General features: G+C 28.0%; 1 protein-coding gene across 1 annotated transcript in view; it reads left to right on the forward strand.

Moving 5' to 3' along the window:
* LOC113383610 overlaps positions 1–21,326 on the forward strand; it is a 261,160-nt gene that overhangs the window by 43,427 nt on the left and 196,407 nt on the right. Inside the window, exon 5 of the mRNA XM_026621865.1 lies at positions 10,677–10,791. Within this exon, the coding sequence (XP_026477650.1) occupies positions 10,677–10,791 (115 nt within the window). The remainder of the gene's footprint in view (positions 1–10,676; positions 10,792–21,326) is intronic.

Here is a 21,326-nt window from a genome sequence, read left to right on the forward strand (position 1 = left end):
AAATGTCTGGCAACAAAAAATTTGAGTCTGGTGAACCTATTCGAAGTCAAAAAAACGAAAATTGGACTGACTAAAATGCTTTCAAAATTTTGAAATCGCGCTGTACAAATTGGCTGCGCACTAATTAACGCAACCACTTCCAGCTGCCAGACGGCCCTTACCCTAACCGAGAGAGCACCAAGGACCACATACCAAAAAACCAGCCTGACTAAAATGCTTGCTCGAAAACGTTGCTGGCTCCCGTACTATTATTTTTGATAAACAAAACATTATTCTTCATAATTTGGATTATCCGGATTTTAGATTATCCGGATGCCTATCGACAACAATTAGTCCGGATAATCGAGGAATCATTATTCTTATCTAATTAACATCATGCCATTCTATCTAAATGAAACATGCTATTTTTTTTCATGCTATATTCTCTATATAATTTAAAAACTACTATACATCCGCAGTTCAAGTACTTAATTTCGAAAATAAAAAAGGACATTTTTATTTCTTGTTTAGCATTCTGGTCGCCTCGGCAAAATGAATTTCGTGTTTTATCTCGGCAAAGGCGGAACACGTTAAAAGTATGAAAGATAATTGGCAGCTTAAACTTGAATTATGAATTAACATTTTACAAAATTGCTGCTACTATAATATAAAATGTAAGACAAAATAAATGAATTTATTTATAAAATATAAAACAAGATTTAAATTGCTGTACATTTTTTCGACATTCGGCAAATATGACTAGGAATGAATATAAATATGGTAAAGACCCTGCATTAGAAATATTGTTCTTTCCATTATGTATCAGGTAAAAATTGCAAATACATCTAAATAATATTGAAGAATGGACCAAAAGATGGCGCATTAAGATAAATGAGACCAAATCCCACCATACTTCATTTTCACTCAACAAACTCACATGTCCTGAAGTCAATTTCAACGGACATATAATTGCCACAAAAACTAATGTTAAGTATTTGGGAATTCATTTGAACCAAAAATTAACTTGGAAATCTCACATTTTAGCCAAAACTAAACATATAAAGCAAACAACTAAAGACCTGTATTGGCTCTTAGGGCGCAAATCAAAACTACCACTTGCAAACAAAATCTTAGTTCACAAAACTATAATTAAGCCTATTTGGACTTATGGCATTGAACTTTGGGGTTGTTCTAGTAAGTCCAATATAGTTCTTATACAACGTGCTCAATCAATGATTTTGAGACAAATCGCTGATGCCCGCTGGTTCTTCAGCAATCGAACTATCCACAATGATCTTAACATTCCATATACTGTGGATGTAATTAGCAGCAATAGCCTTCACCATCATTCACCTAAAACTCGAGACACACCCAAACCACATAGTTTCAGCACTACTCGAGATTCCTAATTCTAGAAGACTGAAGAGGAAATTTCCATATGATTTATATTAATTAATAATGGGACAGTAGTCTATTCTATTATATTTATTATTATTATTATTATTTATTTACTTTTTCTTTTTATAACTTTCATAATTATTATTGCTATTTATTTATCATTATTATAGTTAGTTATTAATTTTTAGTTATTTATTATTATTATTATTATTATTTTCCTTTACTTTACGTTATAGATTTGTTTAGAATATGTTCTCACTGTAGCTCATAGAATTACTTACTTTACTCTGATTGTTACATAGAAATATTTAATAAAAAATGTATCAGATAAAGCGGAACTTAGAGATCCGTGAATCAAAAGGGTCACCACTGATATCTCAAAAACAAATAAAGTTAAGAAATTTTTTTACAGCAATATTTGAGAGTAGAAGTAAAAATATGTATAACCAGCCATCACCTTGATTTTTAAGAGGTTGCTATCCATTATAACAGTATTTCCTTTCGTTGTTAGTTTTTTTTTTGTGGAGAGCACTATAGTTTAGTTTACGAGACCCTGATATAATTTTTAAGTGTACCTCATTTAATTACTTCATAATATTAGTATTAAATTCACCTTAGATTTAACGGATGTTTTTATATAATTTCCATAAAAGGTGAATCTCCATGTGGGGTAAAATGAACTAGATTTATATTTACCCTGGCCAAGATGTAAACAATAAATAATAGTATCTAAAAAGTAAATTTACCTAAAAAACCTATTTCACAACATGATAAATTAAATAAATTGTTATACAAACTCTGCTGATGAATATTTCCAACAAAATACCAGACCAAGGTTGTATACAGTGTTATCTCAGTAAAAATGTATTTAGTAAAAATTTATATTTTGCATTGGTTGAATAAGTAGCTATTATTTGGTAAAATTAAAATAAAACATTGAATAAAATGTTGCTCTCTGGCCGTCTTAATTTACCTTGCCTATAGGGTAAAAAAAACCAGGTTACAAATTTTTGTAAAACAGCAAAGAAGAAACACATTTCTTGAATGATAAACTAGCTGGGATTTTTACTGAACATAGTCAGATAGTTGTTTGTTTGATATGTGTTATTTGTTATGATACATTCTACAATATAATTACTCAAAGTCGAATTGGATCTTTGTACCCCGCCTTACTCTGTATATATACTCGTATATATATATATATATATATATATAATATATATGCTCAAATATTTACGTGGAACATATATTGATGCCAACTTCGCAAACCTATAAAGGCGCAGAGAAAAAAATAAATAATCCTATTAGATATTTATAAGGAGGGAAAAAGGATATAAGATCCTTATATATTTCTATGTATGCGCTTATCTGTACGAAAATGCTAAGGACGAATTCTTGATGCATAGATAAAAAGAAATAATATTTACATATATATCTTTTTTATACATACGCACGCACAGTGAATTGAAGCATTGTAAATTTTGTCCAAGATTTGCTAGCGGAAAAAGATAAAAAATATAAAAGTTTGTTTTGATTTCATCATACGCATACACAAACATTTTATTCATGGTATGAATAATTTTCCGAAACTGAACCGATGCATTTGATTATTTTTTATGGAAATTTTACTTTTTTGTTTTTGTGGTGAAAATCGTATTGAATTAACACATTTTCCTGTATCAATATTCATGAAGACATTAGTGATTCTGTTTATAACAAAATTTGGGAAAATAAATTATAAATTTATGTGTATATATATATATATATATATATATATATATATATATAAACCATAAGATATATAATTGGCAAACCTATTTTAACCAATTTACAAATCTTCTAAATAATTCATTTTAAAGCAATTGTTCGAGCATTGGTTTTAGCAGGTTTTAAAATGCTAAACTAAATTCATAAAAATAAAACATTACGTCTAATAAAATAATAATAATTTTCATTTCCAGTCAACGATGTGTGACCAATATTTTACTATGGTAAGCTACTAAATAAATAATTTCAAAGTTATAACTATATATTTCAAACAACTTTCAAATAATTTGTTTTAATTAGCAATCAATTTGTAATACTCTAATTAATTGGTTGGTATTCTGATGAGTTTGATAATTTCAATGATATCAATACAATAGTTTTATATAATTGGCAATGTTAGCAATTATAAATATTTTAAAATAATAAAAATATTATTTTATAATGCAATATATATATGTATATATATACATGTATATATATATATATATATATATATATATATTAATGATTTTTGTTTAAAACAGAGAGAATTTTTTCTTTTTTTCTGCTGAAATACTATCAACGCGTAATTAATTACGTTAAAAAGCGAGAAGCTAGAATGTATATCATCATTAATTTCATAACTCAAATAATAATTATAGGAAGAAAAGTCGAGCTTTGAAGATAAAACAGTCTTCTACAAAATAATAACTTAAGACTTTAACACATATACATATTTTTCAAAGAAAGTTTCTGTCTCCTATTATACTGGGCGGAAGAAGTTTATTTTTTAAAAATGTATATGAAAAAAATATAATCCTTAATTTCGTAATGATTATATTTTTTTTCCTTTAAGAAGATATGTTTCACCTATTTATTATAAATTACAATTGCGTAAATTTACACCTCTGGCCTAAAGAACAAAATGAGCTTTTGCAATCTTTTAAATGGTCTATCCTGTTTATTTACCCTTTCCATTCGGATGCCGCGCTTTAGCGGCAAAATACATATAGATTCTGCAATTCCCAATTGGAAAGGGTTAATATGCTTTCATGCATAAAGAGCTTGAGCTTGAGCTAGAGCTAAAGTTTGTGATAAAAATTAGTAAAAACAGACAAAAACATTAAGTAGTATTATTATTTTGCAATCGCATTTCGTTGTTGCATATGGGTCTCCAGCATACCTCCTCTACTAAATGTTTAACTAGGAATTAACTAAATATAATTAACTAAGTAATTGTAAGGATGCCAGAGTAATTTCTTGTTTTATGCTTGAAAGTTTGTTGATAATTTTGTCAATGCTTTGCTTTTCTGCAAAATCGCAATTTATTTCTGCATTTGTACCTCGTTCGTTATGGTTTTAATTAATTTCAAACTAGAACTAATATACAGAACAGTACTATAATATCATATGTAGCACATGAAGTTTTGTTACGTGCATTGTATACCTAGTTCCGTTCCGTTATTAAAACTATCGTAAAGTTCAGTTTATCAAAATTCGAAGTACTCACATTCGTTGTATGGTAATTTTCATAGACCCAGTAGTACAATTTCCACGCAAGTAATAACCTGAATCTATTTACTGAAACAAATATCTTTGCAAATAGCAGAGATGTAATATTTGTATTTTTTTTAATTACACACATAACTTCAATAAATTGAAAAATAGTATGAAAATATTGGTTGTCCATCAGATTCAAAGGTCCCAGGGGCTTAAATGCTTCCAAATTGATAAAAAAAATTCTCTAAAAGTTTTAGCTCTTAATATTAACTTTTATATAGTGCGCAATTCAATCAAAGCTTCGTATGGAAATATTATAGCATGGAAAAAATTTCGATAATTTAAAAAATGTTATTTGAATAACGTGTCATCTTTCATTGAAAATCCGATGCTCTAACAAGATATTAAAAATGTTAAAAAATCAAAAAGGTTTGGAAGGTTTTAAGAAAAACTTACTGAAAGAATTTGATTAATTACCTGTATGATTGAATATACACTAACACTTTTTCACTAAAAAAATTTATCAAAAAATGAATTTATAAGTTTGTTTGTTATATAATCCACTCATATATTTTTTATCATGTTCATTTTTCAACATTTTATTAATTAAAAAATTATCTTCTTATTTTCTTAAACATATTATTCGCTTAAATCTTATCAAGATCGTGTTTCTTGACAGATGTTCTGAAGATGTAACGTACTTAGTTCCGAAACGTCGACAGTAAATAATTAAGGAAATAGTTTATTTAAAAAACTTTGTTGTTCTTTATTACGTTTTGGATTCTTTGTTCGAAACTCTACAAAATATCACAAATCCAAGACTTTACCATTTATTATATATGCAATATCACATATTTAATAAATATAAAACGCATATGCTATCAGGATATGCTTTTTATTAAACAAAAAGTTAGTCAAGCCATTACGTAACTGTTTCAATATATAAAATAAAATGTTAGAATATATGAAGTTTTATATTTTTTCGGTATACAAAAGCGTTCAGCTTGATTTAATTGAATTGTATATTGTAAATAGAATAAAAATGTATAACAAGGAAAGTTGGGCATGCGAAAGTATTAATAACTTTGAAATTCAGAGAACCAGAAGTTTATATGAATATATACATACAATTATTTTATAATAAAACAGTTGCACATGCGAAAGAATTAATAACGTTGAATTTCTGTGAACTAAACATTTATGTAAATATATATGAAAATATTACATACGCGGTATCTCTTAACAAATAAAGAAATATGGGTCTGGTTTAGAATAATTTTGCTTTTCTTAATATCCATATTTAATTAAAAAAAATAAAGTCAATACTTACTAAGAATAACATGAATCATTACTCAAAATTCCTACTACAGCATAAAGCAAAGAATTACTTTTTTAAAGTAGATGGGTGATCTCAAAGTTACATTTGCACGTGTAACTCTTAGAGCTCTTTAAAGAACTTTGAGTATTAGATGTGTTAGTTGAACATTTGTTTCTTATTTAGGAACAGTATCAAACTCCTTAGTTACATTTTAGTACCCAAAGAAACAGATTTAGTACATTTACCGATAGGATTACATTTTCTGTAGCAAACAATGCAAGCGTTGATCAATACAAAAGTTCTTTGATTCCAAAGTTCATTAACTTTGTTTCTCCAGAAACAAGCAGTTTCGCCTATTCAATTAACAGTGTTACATGTAGAGAAATTCGAGTTGAATTAAATGAGAATGTGCAAAATTAGATTATCAGTTCGTATCAGATTTAAATCAATTAAAAATTTTAAGCTCTCTTTGACAATTATTTTCAAACTGACGAACTATTTCTGTCGTCAGAATTAAACTGATTGAATTCTTTGCTATTGGAAAATGCACTTTTCTATAAAAATATTATTTTTACAGCTCAGTTATTCATACTTTGAAATGTAAATTGTGAATAATATTGCTTGTTTTCTACATCCTGATACTTAGCATGCGTATTCGTCTCCAGTTTTAAAGTTGAATTGATTCGAAATTTGTATGCGCCATAACTAATAGTTTATATCTGTTTCGTGTGATATATTTTATTTTCTCGCATGAAGAAAATATATATTTCATATAATATAAGAAAAATATTTTTTAAGATATTTTTAGAAACACATAGAATTCTAGTGGGAGTACATAATATCCTAATGTGAAAGAATCCACATACATTTTAGGGAATTGTATTTTCGGCCAGCGTGTGCATGACAATCTCTAAATGAAGGTATTTAAGGACAATGAATTTAGAGAGAACCCAAAAATAGCACAATCGTATTTTTTACATGTATATCTTTTGCATATGTTTATACATATATGTGGAATTGTTTTTATTCCTTTTTTTTCTCGACGATTCGGAAAGGAAAATTGCACAGCGAAAAATATTTCAGAATTGTGCACCTATGTAATATAAAATTATGATATAGTAGTAGTAGACATTTGCACGCATAAAATAGTTACAAATCAAATTTAACAAAATGATTTATAATGAATTTCAAAACCCACTTTTTTTTATTTATTTTGTCAAATTTATAACATTATTACCTACAAACTTATAGGTCGATGCAAGTGACATGATATAGTAAAATCTTTTCCATTTTTTCAAATCAAATATGTAATAATTATTTTGCTCCTTTTTTGAAAATGAAATTTTAAAACTCTTGTCATATTATACGTAATTTGTTTGGACAGATAATATAATTAATATTTTGACATTTTGAGTCAGAAGTTCCCATTTAAAAAAAAATTATTTATTTAGTTTTTCATTTTTAAATATTTCGGAAATACATTTCGGAGACATGGCATGTTCCATTTTTCAGGAGCGTTGATATATTAAAATTAAAAATGTTTTAAAATAAATACACACTAAAATTGAAATACACATTTACTAAAAATTATAATTTATGATAAAGTAACTTTGTTCAGAAAAATAAACTAAGAACTTACAGGTAAAAGTCCCTTAGTGGCGGACACATAAGGTTATTTATAAATAAATCAAAACATATTTTACAAAATGTTTATTAAATTTTGATTTATGTTAAGTAACAAAGTTAGAAATCAAAATAAATTAACAATACCGCAATCTATGCTAAAAAAATAATTGATACTATCAATCAAACTTTGGTATCAAAAAATACGATTTTAAACAGTGGCACCTAGTACCGGACATTTCAAAATAACCTGCATTAATCACATATGCATCCATCTCTACACTTTGGAATGTTTTTACATGTATCTCTGACGAATATACTTAGATGTTGCAAAAAAATCACTATTTATCCACCCTTTTGGCTGGGCCACACCGATGCTCTCACCTGGAGCATTCATCACAAGATTATCATTCTTTGACTAGGAAATACGAAGCATAGGGGTATGTAGTGACCGTTAGCACTCAGAATAAAATTTAATGATTGGAATAAATTACAAAAATTCTCACAAGAAACATCAATATGTTTACTGTCCGGCACTAAGGGACAGACATTTTCGTTTATTTGGTGGCACCTACTAAAATTGGTTAAAAGATCTAATAATATTCTACCATTTTACGGATAACAATCAAGTACAGTCTCTATCTTTGCATACCACTTAAATGTAAATGCATAAATATGCTAAAATTACTTCCATTGATATTTAGGTGACGCCGTGATTTTGCGCCTGAAACAGGAAAGGCTTGGCATTCTTAATGGCCAAATTTGGAACTCATATTGTAGGCGTGGGTACCGGACAACGTCTGCCGGGTCATCTAGTAAAAATATAAATTTATATATATACACACACACATATATATATATATATATATATATATATATATATATGTGTGTGTGTGTGTATGTCATTTATACCATAAAATAAGGAAACTGGCTAGCGATTTATTGGATTCTTGCTCCAAAATTCAAATGTTGAGATGCGGGTTTTTCTTCCTATAGGTATATATATATATATATATATATATATATCTATATGAGTGTTTATATAACGTTTTTATACCTTAGGCTTTTGATATATATTATTCTTCACTTTTTGTTCCTTTGCTCTTTGAACTTACCATCCCCTAGAGATACATTAAAGTATTTATATCCAGACAATATATGTATATATATATATATGAAAAAGTATGTATGCGTACAAAGGTGTGCGTTAGTGTGTACTTGCCATTTCATTCATCATTCCATGTTTTGATTGAGGTGTCCATATCTTACCCTTCTCAATATTTGCATGTCATGTATATTTATATCGAATTTATATAGAGAATATTGTTATTTCATTATAATGGAGTCGAGGACGGACGTGATTCCTTTGCATAATATTGTCTAATTATTCCTGTCTTAACACTATGATCTACAATGCCAAGAAACTTAAGTCTGTTTGAAATTAGCATTTGTGACAAACGAGTATACATAAGTTGATTAACGAGAATTCAACTATTAATTATATGATATAAACGCCTTGATAATAGGTTGCGTAATATTATCTGTATGTCAAGCGGGGGAGAAATTGATTAGGTCATAAATCTAAATATTAAACAGTGATAGGTACTATTTTTCATCTTATAAAATGTTGTGAATAGTCACGTGCAGATCGCCAATTTCGAAATTTTATTTACTAATAATAAATATATTATTATTTTATATATTCTAATTATGACAAAAATTAAAAGTGCCTCGGATGAATTATTATAAAAAAATAACCGCTAACACTTAGTGCTTTATTCCAATTTTTAATGTTTGAAATTCAACATTATGATCTAAATATAGCAACTCATATTTGGTGGAACCATGTGTAAGCTGATATCCTATTTTCAAGGTAGTTAATTTTTATGTGAGTAATTTTTTTTTTCTTTGTTAACTTTTGTTCAATAATTATTAAAATACACTTTATTTTAACGGATTAACATTGGTATGGAACCCATAGGAATGTAAACAAAATTTATACTTATTGTTAAAATCTCTATAAAATATCTGATAATTTGGTGTGCATTTGTCTAATGATCATTTTTGACTGCCAAATGGGACTTTTTTTTACTTTTTTCATTAGATCTCAAAAACCGCTAGACCTACCTTCATGAAAATTTTTGGCACTTTTTGCCCCGTATCTTCGGAACGGCTAGACCTGCCTTTGCCAAAAACTAATTAGCACGTCTCCTTATGAATACGAATCGAATGTTTTTTGAATTATTCAAATCGGTTGATCGGTGTTCCCGAAATCGTCGACAAAAATTTGTATCCGCACACACACACACACATACACACATACATACATCATTTTTTTCTAAGGTATGCCAAAATATTCAGAAACCTTTGAAACGTAAAGATATATAAAAATTTTCATTTTCAATTTTTTGCGATTACTCTAACTTGCCCTACGGGAAGGAAATAGAGATCTTTTAAAAATCTTTACTTCGATTATTTTTAATTAAAAAATTTGCATGAAATTCTAAAAAATTATTATCGATTATAAATATGTTTTTTATTTTCTTATAAATTACAATCTGTCTATATAAAATGACATTGAGTAATTAATTTTACAAATAATATTTACAAATAAGGGAAAACCCAGTGGTTCACCTTTTATTATTGTATTAAATTATGTATTAATTAAATTTTGATATTATAAATGTAATATGAAGATGTTTAAGATAAGAAAAATATATTGTTATCAAAATCCCTTTCTCTCAAAATCAATGCCAAATCTTATTGCTATATTTAGATCATAATGTTGAATTTCAAACATTTTAAAGTTTAAAATCTCAGAATTTATACAAAACTATTATCTTATGTTCTAGTAATCGTTTTTATATATTGATATTAATAATATATGTATTACTTATAGTATCAAACAGTAATCAAAATTATTACTTAATACTTAAAATTGCAATTTTTAGTGAGATATTCTGGTTATATGTTCAATTTGGTATTGCATCAGTGCTATAATATGCTTTTGTTTATTTGTTATAATATTTCAAATTTTTGAATAATATTTTCAAACTTGCTCATTATATTCTTTATTAATTATAGTTTCTAAATAAGTTTTTTTAATTTTCAGGCTTTGTCTGATTTGCTTCTCGGAGTATTCTGCATGCCGTTCACCTTGGTCGGCCAACTTTTACGAAATTTCATATTTGGTGGAACCATGTGTAAGCTGATACCCTATTTTCAAGGTATAACATTTTTATGTAAACTAGTGGGGCGCATGGCATTGTGCCTTAAGGCAAATTGCTGGAACTTCCCGTACCAAAAATTATTTTTTTTTGAAAAGATTAACATTTTTGGAAAAAATTTACTCTGAAAAAATAGATTTTTGAGAAACTATAAATTTTAGACAAAAACTTACTTTTTGTTGAAAAATTTATTTTGAAATATTTTGGAAATTCTGAACTTTTTTTCAAAGCAATCGTACTGCTTTAAATGCATTGAGACTAAATATCGAAGCGCGTAAGCGCCGCGTCGTCGTCTAACGGATAAACACTGGTACGGAACCCATAGAAATGTTAACAAAACTTATACTTATTGTTAAAATCTATATAAAATATCTGATAACTTGATATGCATATGTCTACTGATTATTGTTGACCGCCAAATGTTATTTTTTCTTATTTTTTTTTACTAGATCTCCGAAACCACTAAATCTATCTTCATGAAAATTTGATCAAATCTTCATCTTGTTACTACAAGTTAAATGTTTTTTGAATTATACAAATCGGACGCTCCGTTCTCTTAAAAACTGAGTTACCGTTTTTGGCCCTTTTTGCCCCATATTTTCGGAACGGCTAGACCTGCCTTTGACAAAAACTAATCAGCACGTCTCCTTATCAATACGAATCGAATGTTTTTTTAATTATTCAAATTGCTTCATCCGTGTTCCCGAAATCGTCGACGAAAATTTGTATCCGAACACACACACATGCACGCACACACACACATACATGAATTTTCTCTAAGGTTTGCCAACATATTCAGAAACCTTTGAAACGTAAAGATATATAAAAATTTTCATTTTCGATTTTTTTGCGATTACTATGACTTACCCTACGGAAAGTTAATTACAAATAAATCAATTTATCATCTCCAGAACATTAACATTCGTCATTTCATTTCGAATCAAATTTCATAATTGCCAATTTTACACGAAATTGAAAAAGTTGCCAAATTTACACGAAATTGAAAAAGTGCTCCCGCATAGTCACAGTCTAAACACATTTGCAAATAATTCTGTGCGACATTTTCACTTATACTGTGCTTAGCTTGGCGGCATTTTCACATTTTTCAATAATTTTCACAAAATTGAAAAAGTGCTCTACATGAACAGTCTAAACGCACTTGGGTGAACATTTGTACCAGAGTGGCGCTTAGACTGTGCTTAGCCTGGGTGATTTTTTGAATTTTTAATCCAAAATTACAAAAAAAATTTTTTAAAAAAAAAATTAGAAACAAAAATTTTTTTTCCAAAATCAATTATTTTGTTGAAACAAGCAGAAAGTTCTTTCAATCATTGAAATCGGACGCTTAGTTCTCTCAAAATCTGCCATTTTTTTTAACATTTAGCGCTGTATCTTCGAAACCGCTGGGCCTACCTTTGCTAAAAACTAATCAGCACATCTCCCTATCAATAGGAATCGAATGTTTTTTAAATCATTCAAATCGGTTGATCCGTTTTCTCAAAAACTCGTTTTCTATTTTCTGCACTCTTTGCTCCATATCTCTGTAACGGCTGGACCTGCCTTTGCCAAAAACTAATCAGCACATCTCCCCATCAATAGGAATCGAATGTTTTCTAAACCATTCAAATCGGTTGATCCGTGCGCCCCAAAAACGTGGACGAAAAAAAGCGGACATACAAAACACACACACACACACACACACACATCCATTTTTTCTGAGATATGCCAAAACGTTCAGAAACCTTCAAAACGTCGAGACGCAAAAATTTTCATTTTCGATTTTCGGCCCATTACTATAACTACCCTACGGGAAGTTAATAATATCTGTTTTTCTGTGTCAACTTTTGTTCAATAATTATTAGAAGACACTTTATTTACTAAATCACGCTAATTAATGACTACATTTTTTCAAGAGTTCGAATAATTTATTATAATTATGTAGAACTTTTTAATGAGGAGAAAAATATCATGTTTTATGCATGCATATGCTGATACTCAGTTTTATATAATTCGTAGGTTAATTAAATACAAAGTTAGTCATGCCAATATGTAACATAGCATCCTTTATATAAAATAAAATAATAGTATCTAGTAGAAGTTTTGTACTCGTAAAAAGCCATTCCAATTGATCAAAAATTAATATTTGGAACAGAATAAAGATTTGTACTAATATTAACTTCTCGTAGGGTAAGTTATAGTAATCGCCAAACAATCGAAAATGATTTTTTTTTATATATCTTTACGTTCCAGAGGTTTCTGAACATTTTGGCATACCCTAGAAAAAATGGATGTATGTATGCGTGTTTGTGTATGTGTGTGTGTGTGTGTGCGGATACAAATTTTCGTCGACGATTTCGGGAATACGGTTCAATCTATTTAAATCATTCAAAAAACATTCGATTTCTATTGATAAGGAGATTAGTTTTTGGCATAAGCAGGTCTAGCCGTTTCGAAGATACGGGGTAAAAAGTACCAAACGTTAACTCAGATTTTAAGAAAACGAAACGTACGATTTGAATAATTTAAAAAAAAAATTGAGAAGATGAAGAATTGATCAAATTTTCATGAAGGGGCAGGTCTAGCGGTTTTAGAAATCTTATGAAAAAAATAAAAAAATTGCCATTTGGCGGTCAAAAATGATCATTAGACATATGCACATCAAATTATCATATATTTTATAGAGATTTTAACTATAAGTATTGATTTTGTTTACATTTCTATGTAAACAAAACTAATTAGCACGTCTCCTTATGAATACGAATCGAATGTTTTTTGAATTATTCAAATCGGTTGATCGGTGTTCTCGAATTCGTCGACAAAAATTTGTATCCGCACACACACACACACATAAACACACATACATCAATTTTTTCTAAGGTATGCCAAAATATTCAGAAACCTTTGAAACGTAAAGATATATAAAAATTTTCATTTTCAATTTTTTGCAATTATTCTAACTTGCCCTACGGGAAGGAAATAAAGATCTTCTAAAAATCTTTACATCAATTATTTTTAATTAAAAAAATTGCATAAAATTCTAAAAAAGTATTATCGATTATAAATATATGTTTTTTATTTTCTTATAAATTACAATCTGTCTATATAAAATGACATTAAGTAATTAATTTGACAAATAACATAGAATTTCAAAAGAAAAACCCAGTGGTTCACCTTTTATTAATGTATTAATTAATGTATGTATTAATTAAATTTTGATATTATAAATGTAACATGAAGATGTTTAAGATAAGAAAAATGTATTGCTATCAAAACCAATGCCAAATCTTATTGCTATAAAATCTCAGTAAAAAAGTTTAAAATCTCAGAATTTATACAAAACTATTATCTCATGTTCTAGTAATCGTTTTTATATATTGATATTGATAATATCAAGGGTTCCGTATCAATGTTTATCCGTTAGACCGCTACGCGGCGCTTACGCGCTTCGATATTTTGTAAAAAGTTCAGAATTTCCAAAATATTTCAAATTAAATTTTTCTTTAAAAAGTCTTTTATTTTCAAAATAAGTAGGGTTTTGTCAAAAATTTATAGTTTTTCAAAATTCTAATTTTTTCGATGTACATTTTTTTCAAAAATGTTAATCTTAAAAAAAAATAGTACGGAGAGTTCCAGCAATTTGCCTTAAGGCACAATGTCATGCGCCCAACAATTTTTTTTTCAAATCTCTTATTGCATTATGTGGAATATGATATAATATATTGTATTATATAACATATAATTACGTTCATCGTTTTCTAACATAAGGATATTTTACATTTCCATCATTTGTTTCTATTTCTATGAATAAATATAATTAAAATAACAAGATGTATTTGTAAAAAAAACTAAATCTCTGTGTTTTAAATTCAATCATAATGAAGCATATTATATTTATATATAGAATTGAAGCACGCTCGGTATGGAATAACTAACTCTGAATCAGATCAGATTTGAAATATGATAATGTTACAGCAAAACTTTCAGGAATTTAATTTTTTGAACACTGTTTTGCCACAGATTAAAAAAGTAAAAATATTTAAAATTGAATCTGCTTTTCATTAAAATGCATAAACTATTGTTTAGTTTTGCTTATTTTAAGTTACTTGTTTATTCATTTCTCACACAAAAGTACAAACAAAAATTAATTCTTTAAAAATTTAACATAAACATGTTTTTTGTAAGTAATTTAAACAAAAAATAATTTTTACTCATTTGTCGTATCATGTCATATCATAATCATATTTTCATAGTTAACAAACAGATTATACTACAATTAAATATTCAATATTGAAATTTAACGAATTGTGATATAATGTGATATTTGAATATCACATTATATTACAATTAACTATTGTACACGTTTTCTCAGTTAATTAGTACAACTTTCAGTTAGCTGGCGATATTAAATTTTATCCTTTCTCTTATATGAATTATAAGCATTTTATTAACTAGATCTTTTAGTTAGCAAACTGTATTTGAGTAATTTATTTAATTTGACCATGTTAAATTCAACGGTACGTAATTTTACTCGTATTTGTTCGCATATATTTGAAATTAATATTTTCAAAAGCTAACTAAGCTTAAATTAAATTTTTATTTAAATTATTACTTTGAGTATTTGATTCGCAAATTGATTACATTCATGTATTCTTTTTTAAATCTTTTTCAGAACTGATTCAGCAATGAATTGTATGTGGAAAAGTCCAACAATACGCTAGCTCAGTAATGTTTAATTAATCAATTACTCGGGAAACTAATATTTTCCCTTCATTATTGTCTATGCAAATTATACATATGTCAATTATCCTAAATAATTCAGATGCAGTTGCAACTTTGTGAAATCAGATTAACATTCTCCATTATCTAAGCGGATTTGCACCTGTAAACTTCCAAACTTTGCAAATTGATGTCACCTAATTGTTTAACTGTATATTGGAATATACTGAATTAATAGTAGTACGGAAATAATAGCATTGAAATACAGGTTTAACAATTAATTAGTATATTATTATACAAAGGCTTCTATTTAGTAATTAAACGAATCATTCGTGCTCAATTAATTGGACAATTGTTCAATTCATGATTTGTTCCTTGTGATTATTTTAATGAGCATTGTTCAATGACAGATTTGAGAATTCAAATAATAAATGTCTTGTTTGAAGTCAACTAGGTTGAAACACATTCCATTCCTTCGCCAGTCGAGTAGTTTCTTTTTCTCTCTGTATCTCATTAGATATCATTATAATGACTAGTATTATATTTAGCACATATTGAACTTGTTAATCAAACTTTAAAAAAAAGTTTCTTTTAGATTCTTTAACTGGATCTACAGTTGTTTACTTATACTTTGTCTTTCGTGCTCTCATTTAAAATTTAACTAGTGGGGCGCATGGCATTGTGCCTTAAGACAAATTGCAGGAACTTCCCGTACTAATAATTATTTTCTTTTAAAGAGATTAATATTTTTGAATAAATTTTACTTTCAAAAAATAAGATTTTTGAGAAACTGTAAAATTTTGACAAAAATTTACCTTTTTTGAAAAAAAGACTTTTTGAAAAAAAATGTTTTCCTTATTTTTAAATATTTTGGAAATTCTGAACCTTTTTTCAAAGCAATCGTACTGCTTTAACTGCATAGAGACGAAATATTGAAGCGCGCAAGCGCCGCGTAGCTGTTTAACGGATAAACATTGGGAGGGAATCCATAGGAATGTAAACAAAATTTATACCTACTTTTTAAATCTTTTTAAATATCAGATAATTTGATGTGCATATGTCTAATGATGATTTTTGACCGCCAAATGTTTTTTTTTTTACTCTTTTTACTAGATCTTCGATACCGCAAACCCTGCCTCAATGAAAATTTGACCACTTACTCATCTTGTTAATACAAGTAAAATGTTTTTTGAATTATTAAAATCGGACGCTCCGTTGTCTTAAAAACTGAGTTACCGTTTGTGGCCCTTTCTGCCCCGTATCTTCGGAACGGCTTGACCTGCCTTTGCCAAAAACTAATTAGCATGTCTCCTTATCAACAACAATCGAATGTTTTTTGAATAATCGAAATCGGTTGAACCGTGTTCCCGAAATCGTCGACGAAAATTTGTATCCGCACACACACACATACACACGCACACACACATACATCCATTTTTTCTAAGGTATTCCAAAATGTTCATAAACCTCTGAAACGAAAAGATATATAAAAATTTTCATTTTCGATTTTTTGCCCTACGAGAAGTTAATAAATGCTATGTTTGCTTGTATGTATATTTAGAATGGCTTGATACAAGTACTGTAGTAGCAAAAACGAGATATGAAATAATGAGTTCGAAATTCTAGATAGTAGAATTAGTAATTTATTTTGTTTTTGAAGTCTTTGTATCTTCTAAATAATCAAATCAATTCGTTTCAAAGAATCACATCGATAGTCAATCACAAGTCAGTATTTGTGTCGTAACGCATTTCCGTATGAATTTTTCCAAGATATTTCCAAGTTGCGCTAAAGAACTTTTATTTCAAAATTTGTTATTATTAACTAATTATCCAATTCAAAGAATTTGCTATATTAATATATATATATATATATATATATATATATATATATATATATGTATATAAATATATTACGATTCAAATTCAAATGTCGCAGGTTGAATTATGAATATTTCTATATCCTTAGTATAATGTTATTTTTTGAATCATAAAAATGCAAATAAAAAAATACGATAATGCAAATTACATCCAAAACACCATATATTCATGATTATTTGATATTTTCCACAGATTCAGCAAGCATATTCAAACCATTTGAATCAGCATACCAAACATTTCGTTACTTTTGTGCTGAAATATACCCATTACATATAGTTATAGGAAAATGCAAATAAAGCATAAAATAACATCGAGTCAAAATATTATTGAGAACTTATTCAAATATTGTTAACTATAGCGCTGTTCAAAATGAAATTTATTAAGTTTTCATCTGATACAACTTCGCATTTCGAGTGCAATGATTGTATGTTTTAGTATCTGACAGCAAATTAGATGTGAAAACTCCAACTCATACTTGTCAGTAGCTTTTGGTTAGTTTTCTTATAAATATGAAAATAAGGAAAATTTTTGTAATATACTGCTGTTTTATTACATATTACGTAAAAACTCTGTTAGAGGGAAATTGTCAGAAGTCAGATAGTAAGTGTCAGGAGAAGGAAAGGAATTGATCGATGTGATGATATTGCGCTAATACTAGTAGAATTTACTTCATTATTTATTAGATGCATCAAATTAAACTAGTGGGGCGCATGGCATCGTGCTTTCAAGCAAATTGCTGGAACTTCCCGTACCGTAATTAAACATTCGAGGAATGAAAATAATCAATAATTGTTTTGAATAATTTCAAATAGATTATTTATTACATACTGAAAACTTATAAGTGCTTTTTAAATTGGGTGGCGAGCGTATTTTATGAACAACTTATTTTTTTTTAAATTAGATTTTTTCGATAATTTAGAAATTTTTTGAAAATTTAAAAATTGTTACAAAATTTTGAAATTTTTTAGAAGTTTGAAATTTTTTGGAATTTTAAAAATACGTTTTTTATACGATTTCGAGAATTTGAAATTTTTGAAAATATTCAATTTTTTTTAAATTATCGAAATATTCTTAAATTTTTGTAAGAAATCATTTTTAACTTCCCGTAGGGCAAGTAATAGTAATCGCAAAAAAATCGAAAACGAAAATTTTTATATATCTTTACGTTTCAAAGGTTTCTGAACATTTTGGCATACCTTAGAAAAAATGAATGTATGTGTGTGTGTGTGTATGTATGTGTGTATGTACGTGTGTATATGTATGTGCGGATACAAATTTTTGTCGACGATTTCGGGAACACGGGTCAACCGATTTGAATAATTCAAAGAACATTCGATTTGTATTGATAATGAGACGTGCTGATTAGTTTTTAGCGAAGGCAGGTCTAGCCGTTCCGAAGATACGGGGCAAAAAGTGATGAAAACAGTAACTCAGTTTTTAAGAGAACGGAGCGTCCGATTTGTATAATTCAAAAAACATTTCACTTGTATTGATAAGATGAAGAATCGATAAAATTTTCATGGAGGTAGGTTTAGCGGTTTCGGAGATATGGAGGAAAAAGTAAAAAAAATGAGCCATTTGGCGGTCAAAAATGATCATTAGACATATGCACATCAAATTATCAGATATTTCATAGAGATTTTAACAATAAGTATACATTTTGTTAACATTCCTATGGGTTCCGTACCAATGCTTATGCGTTAGACAGCGACGCGGCGCTTACGCGCTTTATATTTTGTCCCTATGCAGTTAAAGCAGTACGATTGCTTTGAAAAAAAGTTCAGATCTTCCACAATATGTCAAAATAAAAAAAAAAAAATTTCAAAAAAAAAACAAAAAAAAAATTTAAAAAAAAATATTTTTTTTAAAAAAATTTTTTTTCAAAAAAAGTAATTTTTTGTCCAATTTATAGTTTCTCAAAAATCTTATTTTTTCAAAGTATTTTTTTTTTTCAAAAATGTTCGTTTTTAAAAAAATTATAATTTTTGGTACGGGAAGTTCCAGCAATTTGTCTTAAGGCACGATGCCTTAATTGCCTTAAGACAGAATTCCACTTACAGCTAGTTTTTTTAATTTTTTAATTATTATTAATTAAATTATTTTGTAATTAATTAATTAATTAATTTAATTATTTTGTAATTATTAATTTAAATATCTGTAAATTCATTTTTTGCACACCGTCTACTCAAGCAAAATGTTTTTTAAATTAATCTAATCGAAGGATCCGTTCTCTCAAAAACTGTATAACCATTCGGCAGGTCCTGCGGTTATGGACTCTCAAAAATGTTTATTGGACATATGTACATCAAATTATCACATATTAACTTCCCGTAGGGTAAGTTATAGTAATCGCAAAAAAATCGAAAATGAAAATTTTTATATATCTTTACGTTTCAGAGGTTTCTGAATATTTTGGCATACCTTAGAAAAAATGGATGTATGTGTGTGTGTGTGTGTGTGTGTGTATGTGTGTGTGTGTGTGTGTGTGCGTGTGTGTATGTATGTGCGGATACAAATTTTCGTCGACGATTTCGGGAACACGGATCAACCGATTTGAATAATTCAAAAAACATTCGATTCGAATTGATAAGGAGACGTGCTGATTAGTTTTTCGCGAAGGCAGGTCTAGCCGTTCCGGAGATACGGGGCAAAAAGTGCCGAAAACGGTAACTCAGTTTTTAAGAGAACAGATTTTAATAATTCAAAAAACATTTTACTTGTATTGACAAGATAAAGAATTAATCAAATTTTCATAAAGGCAGGTCTAGCGGTTTCGGAGATATAACGAAAAAAGTAAAAAAAAATGCCATTTGGCGGTCAAAAATGATCATTAGACATATGCACATCAAATTTTCAGATATTTTATAGAGATTTTAACAATAAGTATAAATTTTGTTTATTTTTTTAAAAATTTTTTTTTTCAAAAAAAAGTATTTTTTTGTCCAATTTATAGTTTCTCAAAAATCTTATTTTTTCAAAGTAAATTTTTTTCAATTTTTCAATTTTAATCGTTTTTAAAAAAAAATAATAATATTTGGTACGGGAAGTTCCAGCAATTTGCCTTAAGGCACGATGCCCTAATTGCCTTAAGACAGAATTCCACTTACAGCTAGTTTATAAAGATTTTAATAATGTGTACACATTTTGTGTAAAATTTTTTGTTAGAGATTTTTAATTACGTTACGAGAAGTTCCAGCAATTAACGGGACGATGGCATGCACCCCAACCAAAAGCTAGTAACTTTTGGTTGGACAACCTTGTAAATATGAAGAGCTAAGCAAAATTTTTAAAAAGTTTTGTTGCTTTATTTTCCCTGTAGTGAAAATGCTGTCAAAAATAAATTGTCAGAAGCCAGAAATAAATTGTCAGTTGATAGAAGTTTATCGATGTGTGTCGAGGCGCTCATATTATACTAATACATACTCGTAGAATTTATTTGAAAAACTATTCGATCGATTTTTCAAATACTACATAAGGTCAACTACATTATGTAAAAGTAATTTCAGAAATTACCTTATAAAATCTAGCCTATAACGAGTTGATGAAAATAGATTATGAACATTTTTTGCATCAAGTTATAGTTAATTTATTAATCTTATTTTTTTATTTTCCAGAAGTTGTTTAATTTAGCACCAAACTAATTTATGATCTTATCATTTACTCGTGCCAAATCTACATTTTGCATTTATTGTGTATGTTTGTGTATTTTCATGTATTCTGTTCTAAAGTTGTTGAACTTTAGATTGGCATAGTACAGTAAACCTTTAACCCTATAATCACACAGTCCTTAATTATTATTAAAGGGTATAATTATTATTCATAACACGTAAATTGACTTAAATTATTAAGTTTGCCTTCATATGTGGATTGTACTTAATAGGGTTCATGGCTTTTATCATAAGGGTACCTTTCAATTGTTAATGAACATAATATACGAAACA

Source organism: Ctenocephalides felis, unplaced genomic scaffold, assembly GCF_003426905.1.
Source record: "Ctenocephalides felis isolate EL2017-DRISC unplaced genomic scaffold, ASM342690v1 CF-g0.4_SCAFFOLD_00845, whole genome shotgun sequence".
NCBI lineage: Eukaryota > Metazoa > Arthropoda > Insecta > Siphonaptera > Pulicidae > Ctenocephalides > Ctenocephalides felis.